Below are 7,722 nucleotides of genomic sequence, written 5' to 3'. Positions count from 1 at the left end.
TTTTTAGAAAAGGACGTCAGAAGATCGAGAAAGTGTAGATCGTTACTGGTAAAGAGTGATGTTGAGCGAGATTCTTATGGGCGTCAAATAAGTCTATAAGAATCCTATTAGTGGTGAAGGAATCCTACAAAAAATCCTACGAGGAAAGAGGCCATGTGTACGGATCTAACGTCTGGTTATAACGCTGCCGCAGAGTTGATTTAAAGACAAACCGCCCTCCCTCCCTCCCTCCGTGGAGCTCTGGAATCTTTAGATCGAGAGGGCAGAGTCTCTGGTGGCAGTTGCCATGTCTCTGTTATCCCTGACTGCCAAGATGGTCAACGCTGTGCAGTGCGGCGGAGGTTCTCTGGGATCGAGGTCCAGGAGGTAAGGTTGGTGTAGCGGCTCTGCTGCAGACAGAGGCAGTGGGGTTCATTAAGGCCTCATCACTTATTATTTTGTTTCTGTTTCGAGTTCGTGGTAGAAGAGAGGCTTCATGTTGAAGAAAAGAAAGAATGAATTAGTTTATATATTATATTTATACATATGTATATGTAGTGTATATATATATATATATATATATATATATATATATATATATATAATATTATATATATATATATATATATATATATATATATATATATGTACATGTGTGGGTGTGTTTGTGTGTGGGTGTTGCTGTGTCTCATTTTGTTTGTTTATGTATTCATATTTATACAACTACAAGTCTTTTCTTCTTATACAAGGGGAGGTTCCTGGTGTTATATTTACGATGTTTAACATTAAAAGACTCCGGTAGCGATGGAATAAACAATGGTTTGAAGTTTTCTTCAGCTTCTGATTTATATCTGAAAGATCGGCAGGACTTAGAGATAAGTATAATATTATATTAAGGTCTGAGAGACACACATCTTTTTTCTTGATATCACATCGGAGGTGGAGTTTTTGTGAACTTTCATAGATTTTAGGTTAAAGACCTGAAGTAATGTTTTGCCATATGTTATCATTTTTTTTATTGCTTAAATACTTTGTTAATATCTAAATGTATTAATAACGGCCTTTGACAGTCCTTATTATACAGTGTTTTTGTATGATTCGTCGCGTACAAGACTTCAGAAAAACGCTTCAAAACTACAGGTTGTAATTTTTTTATACGCAGGCAAATTGTTTTGCAGTCTGATGTCTAAATTTAATTTTCTTTGATTATTAAATTATTTGATGACGTTTAGTTTAACCTGCCTTCATAGATATATTGAACTTTGCTCGGCTTGTGAAAACATGTAGCCTGTTATTTTATCAGTCAAAACTGTTTGGATAGGATTTAACAGAACTTTTCAGACCTGGGAGCTGTGTTGCAAAACCCTGTATTAATATTAAGCCATATTGTTACCAGCGATCATTTGTCTTTGTATGAATTACAGGTGTTATGTGGAGCTTATTGTAGTACATGTTGGCGAAGAGTTTAACACCCCCCCCCCCAAAAAAAAAAAAAAAAAAAAAAGTAACACTTTTATGCTAGTTTATTTTGTAAGTGATTAATTGTCAGTGATGCTAGAGATATATAGCAACAAAATGATGTGTAAAGATATAAAAAAATTGAAAGTGATAGTATTATTATTATTATCATTAATATTGTTGTTGTTGTTGTTGTTGTTTCTTGTGATTCGTTTTAACACGATTTCTCTCTTTCCCACAGGTAAGTTTGATCGAAGGGACATTCCAGTTCAAGGTAACATTATTTCTCGGAGTAGGAAATTGCATCGTGAGTATTGAATTGTCAACAGTAACTAATAGCTGTGTGTGAAGAGGTGTAACTATCATTCTTATACACCCATAATTTCATACGGTTCTTTACATTATAAGTTTCATCTTGTATTTTTATGATTAATTATTTTTTTATGAAAGTATTGAGTCCTTTTTTTCGTGAGGAATTTCGCTATGAGTGAGTGAGTGACTGCATTGTTACACGATTATTTGGCTGCACTGTTGTTAAGCCTAATCGCTTATCACCCCATTGTTTTATCATCATTATAGTCATCATCATCCAAGATGAACAGATACTCTATTACGTGAGTCTGTAGAAGCGTTATCAGGAGTTGCGGTTCCCCATAATTTTTTACTATAATAAATGACCCCTGTCCGATGCCCGTTTGTATTATTAAAAAATCGGTCGTTTAGGATGGTGTTACGAACATAAACGAAATCAGTTCGACGAAAATACGTCTGTTTTGTATGTTTGAGGTTTTGTCTTAACAAGTTGGATTTCTAATGAAGGTAGCTGATCATATTTTGGATCAGATACAAGAGCCACTTGTCTGTTCCAAAATAATTAAAATTTAAGGCTAGATTGGCCCTTTCGGGCATATTGTCAGTGTTCGGCAAGAGTGATCTGAATTTGCAAAAATTCCCGTTATTATTGTTATTTATGCCGTTTGGTAAAATAAGTAATCCATCAATTTTATATTTATGAAATGAACGTGGTAACTAAGACGTTGCAAACGCTGATAGTAGTGTTTTTTTTTATGTAATCTATATTGAAAATGTTAAAAGTACTTTTTTAAAATGTAATCTAAGCTGCAAGTGGTAAGAATTATACTTGTACTTTTTCAAAAGTGAAATCGATATTGAAAATGTTGAGAATTTACATTTGCAATTTTTAATGTAATCTATATTGAAAATATTGAATATACTTGTACTTTACTTTACAGTAATCTATATTGACAAATTTAGGAATATACTTACCTACAAGTGCATTTTTATAAACACTCACATACTCATGCATGACTAGTCATCTGTATGATGGTCCTTGGAATGGAAGAGTCAGTAACAACCATTTGAGCTTGTTGAAGCGACCAGGTTTCGTGCACTTCATAAGTCGTAACACACGATGGAGCCATTTTTTATTATTCATTCACAGTTGGGTGATATTTTTGGACACGCGAACACTTGGAACACCCATTTGTCGTTAGCTGGTTTTTGAAGACAAATGGAAAAATCATTACCGACCTTCTGAAGCTACATTTTTTTTTCCTGGGTTAGAAAAGGGTACTGAATTGGCCGACCCGGTTACTCCTTGAAAAAGAAATTTTTTTTTTCTCTGAAATTGGATTCGAAGGATTATGCTTGATTTTATTGGCATGTTTTAGATGTCATTGTTTGGAAGTTAGCTGTTATATTGAGATATATTTCCAGACAGGTTCATCTACATGTCATCTCCTGTAGGGGGTAGTGCCATCAGTGCACCTCATGCTGTGCACTGTTGGCATAACGTGAGGTTCTTTGCAGCGTCCCTTCGGCCCCTGGCTGCAACCCCTTACATTCCTTTTACTGTACCTCCCTTCATACTCTCTGTCTTCCATCTTACTTCCCAATTTCTCCTAGTAATTGTTCATAGATCAACTGTGAGATTTTCCTCCTGTTACACCGTTCAAACCTGTCACTCTCAGTTTCTCTTTCAGCGCTGAATGAACTCGTAGGTAACAACGCTTGGACATTGCCCTAAATTTTATAGTCCATTCCATTTTATTCTACGTATCATTATGCTACCAGATACACCCATAGATTTTCGGACCGATTTTAATGAGAATTCGAGATGAGTTAGTAATGGTCTAGGGATCAAACTATTTTGTATTGGTAAGATTAAACATTCAGTTACGGGTAGGTATTGATGAATTTATGCATTCTTTATTTTGTGAAGGTGACGTGATTCGAAGACGTAACAACTGCTGGAATTAGAATGTGATCAATACTGGAATACAACTTGAGAAGATTCTTGAATGAGTCGATAATTCATTGGTCAGTGATCCTTGGCGGACTTCTGTGAAATATTCAGGCAGTGTTAGGTGAGGGTCAGTTGAGTATATCCTACTTTAACCAGACCACTGAGCTGATTAAGAGCTCTCCTAGGGCTGGCCCCAAGGATTAGGTATTTTGACGTCGCTAGGAACCAGTTGGTTACCTAGCAAGGGACCTACAGCTTATTGTGGGATCCGAACCACATTATATCGCGAAATGAATATCTATCATCGGAATTAAATTCCTCTGATTCCGCGTTGGCCGAGCCGGGACTCGAACTTCGAACCACCGTATTGGTGGGCGAGCACAAAAACCACTCGTTCAACGAGGAACTGAGGGTCAGTGACTGCCCAGTTAATTATTGAGTAGTACAACACAAAATACTGATCTAAGAATGTCATTGCCTTTTGGGACGATTGTTCAAGGTATAATTTTGATGCCACAAGAGTATGTGATCTGTATTTAGAGTGGAGCTCATGGCTCAGACCTATTTTTTTTTTTTTTTTTTTTTTTTTTTTTTTTTTTTTTTTTTTTTTTTTTTTTTTTTTTTTTTTTTCGCTTTTAACAGTGATGCGCAAATTTTTTTTTCATAAGTATAACCAAATATTTCTCGCAATAATATTGAAATCATGCTCCCGTGACGTATTAAAATGAGCTGCCCTTGGAAAATACCGTTTTTGTATGGGTTTACAGCTCTGACGAGAATGCTTTCACAAGAATTCTAAATGCGGTGCTTGGAGTTGTTTTGACGCAGGTCTAGTGTTAGCAAAGTACTTCGGGGATGAAAGGAGCCATTATTCAGCACAGACTTTGGTTGTAGTCAATTTAACCGATTAAGAAGACGTACGACGCTTACGTAAAGACGTATTACTGAGGCAGGAGCTTGGCATGCGTTTAATGGCTCGCGTGTTCTAGCAGAGGGTTCATTGTCATCTGTAGGTGTGAGGCTGGAACTGCGTTGAAGCACTGGTTAATACACTGAAGTATTGGTTGTTACACGCAAGTACTTTCGTCACAGTTGAATACGAGAGAAAAAATGGCCTTGTGGTTGCGAAATCATCAGATACTGTCACTCATGGAGAGAGAGAGAGAGAGAGAGAGAGAGAGAGAGAGAGAGAGAGAGAGAGAGAGAGCGTGTGTTAATACGAAAGAGAAAAATGGCCTTGTTTGTAACTATGTAATTGTGTTTGCGAAATCATCAGATACAGGATCTCAAGGACCCAAACGTTTTTGTCTGTGTGTGTGGAGAGAGAGAGAGAGAGCGGCGTGTAACGCGTTCAGGAATGCAAAGAATGAACAGGAACGAGATGATGTTGGGGATGGAGGGTATGAATATGTGCTTTTGTTCGTATGTGCAGAGATGATTGATGTGATTAGTAATCTGTGTTTAGAGATGAGTCAGAGGATTATGAACCTCCCTTCTCTTCTCCCAGCTGCCTCCTCCTCCTCCTCCTCCTCCTCCTCCTCCAGCTGATACCCATCTCCCATTATGTCACTTAACAACAAGGGTGATGGTAGTGGATTCCTTAAGATAAAAAAAAAGAAAAAGAAAAAAGGTCTCTGACGATACGGATCGTAGGGATTATTTAGAAAACAAAAAAAGTGAAGGATAAGTGCAAGACGTTTTAAAACTTCACTGTGGTGCGTACACACACACACACACCACAAACAACATATATATATATATATATATATATATATATATATATATATATATATATATATATATATATGTATGTATGTATGTATGTATCTATATATATATATATATATATATATATATATATATATATATATATATATATATATATATATATATATATATATATATATTATATATATATAAAGGTTTTTTGCCACGAAGGAAAAAATAAATGAAAAAAGCGAGATAGCCGCAGTACCTTTCGGCACTATTCGGACCCTTTACTGAGTTTGCCTCAAGTAAAGGGTCCGATGAATAGTTGGACCGAAAGTACTCCGGCTATCTCCGCTTTTTCATTTTTTAATTGCGATTAGGCCAAAAAAAAAAAAAAATAAAAAAAACCTTTTTATTGTTTATACATAGCAATACACCGTTTTTATATTAACTTCGTTAATCCAAGTTATTCAACATATATTATATATATATATATATATTAGATATATATTAATATATATCTATATATATATATCTATATAATGTCGGTGTGTCTGTATGTGTGACTTGGTGTGTTACCTGTGGTTTGTCGTGTTTTGTTATGGTATTATACAATTATTAATAATAAAAATAATTGTGTTTTAAGGAAAATAAATGTTTTATTATCAGCTCAAGGCCATATTTCAAAAGAAATAATAGACAAATAACATTATCAAAATCTGGAATCTAGATACATAGAATAATATGATACAAAAATGATTAATCTAGCAATTATCCAACACTTTGACTCTGAAGGTAGTTGCAAACAAAACAAAAAGATGGTTAAAACACAAATCAAGGGTAACAATAACAACCAGTTAATTAGTATTGAGGAATAGTTTAACAAAAAAAAAAAAATTTAAAGATTTTTAACAATTAGAACAAGTTAGATGAGTAGACTTATAATATTAAATTCACAGAAAGCTGCCAGGGGACACATTAGGTGGTTAACAGTATTAGGAGGTTAAGCAGTTCAACGTCAAGGCCAGAAGGCTAAGTACACGACGGAAAATTTGAATGTTAGCACAAAAACTTGTAACCTGATCAATAATCACAGAGAATATGAAAAAAAACACAAAAAAAGAAAATAATATCCAAAAAAAAGGTAATAACACAATTCACCAGTAATAATAAACAATTAATCGTACAGATTCAAGAAATCAATTGCAATGACATCGATTTCCAGAATGGGGGACACTGTTTGCAAAAAAAAAAAAAAACAGAGATTGAGTCAAATTTGCAACCATTAAAACTGTATTCCTTCCCAATAAATAAACGAATATCCTCAGTTACTACCATATTCATACCCTTATCAGCATGAAAGAAATAATCCCCATTAGTACGTTACACACCCAAGGCCTTCTCACCAGCGCATTGAACCTCCTACACAAACTGCGCTGTTCACATCCGTCTTGCAGACATTCTTATGTTTCCTGGATATTAAGGTTTTGGTCTTTCATGCTCCTTTTCCAGTTTAAACACTTGTCATCAACGTACTATTTCCATTTCTTTCCATATAAACCAAACCTTTATAAGATTACTTACTGGGGACTTATGTCAAGTCCCATTATGAGAAACAGTAACATTCAATATGGGCTTTAAGGGGGCGAAAACAGACTTTGCAATAATTTAAGCTATCGTTATTACCAACCTCCTCCTCCTCCTCCTCCTCCTCCTCCTTTCAGCCTTTGGAGAGGAAACAAAAAATATACAGCTATTTTGGGGAATAAGAGCAAGAAAAGGTTTTGATAGAACTTCAAAAATTGCTTGTTATCCCAATAAAGTTCCCAGAGGATTTGGAAGATGAAAAGTGGAGACTCTTCCCTAAAATTCCTGTTAAATAGTTTCAGATATCTTCTTCGAGCGAAGTTGCAGAACTACGAGACACTTTCAAGTCAAAATTTCAATACACTGAAAAGTTCACAGAGAAAAGTAGAAGAACTCAAAAAGTCTTTGATGCAGCGTAATGAAGAAAATAAGCTTTTAGTGATTTCCAAGTGAATAGTTAAAGAACATTCTTCTCTGCAGAAGAAGGTAAATTACAACTAATGACTTGATATTAAAGCCAGTGACTTGATGTCATTAAAATATCTAGGGAATTGTCAAAATTACTCAAATGACAATCGGTTATTAATTTAGCGTAACTCATTAACGTTGTCAGCAACGAATATTATTTTATAATCTGGCAATGTGCAATGTGTGAGAACACCTATAATGATGTGATTTTATTAGAAACAACTAAGGTTTTAAAAATGGGAGTGATTATCATA

General features: G+C 34.9%; 1 protein-coding gene across 9 annotated transcripts in view; it reads left to right on the top strand.

Annotated features, from left to right (window-relative positions):
• Positions 1-7,722, top strand: part of LOC135212107 (serine-rich adhesin for platelets-like) — a 640,572-nt gene that overhangs the window by 523,688 nt on the left and 109,162 nt on the right. For 2 of the 9 annotated variants that reach the window (XM_064245495.1, XM_064245494.1), the window contains exon 2: positions 1-366. This exon is cut by the window's left edge and continues 117 nt beyond it. The exons of the other annotated variants lie outside the window; for them this stretch is intronic. In XM_064245495.1, the coding sequence (XP_064101565.1) occupies positions 287-366 (80 nt within the window). In that variant the 5' untranslated portion in view covers positions 1-286. The remainder of the gene's footprint in view (positions 367-7,722) is intronic. 9 annotated transcript variants of the gene reach the window in all.

Source organism: Macrobrachium nipponense, chromosome 40 (genome assembly GCF_015104395.2).
Source record: "Macrobrachium nipponense isolate FS-2020 chromosome 40, ASM1510439v2, whole genome shotgun sequence".
Classification (NCBI taxonomy): Eukaryota; Metazoa; Arthropoda; class Malacostraca; order Decapoda; family Palaemonidae; genus Macrobrachium; species Macrobrachium nipponense.
Note: the sequence above shows the minus strand (reverse complement) of the source record. Positions and strands in the feature narration are given on the sequence as shown.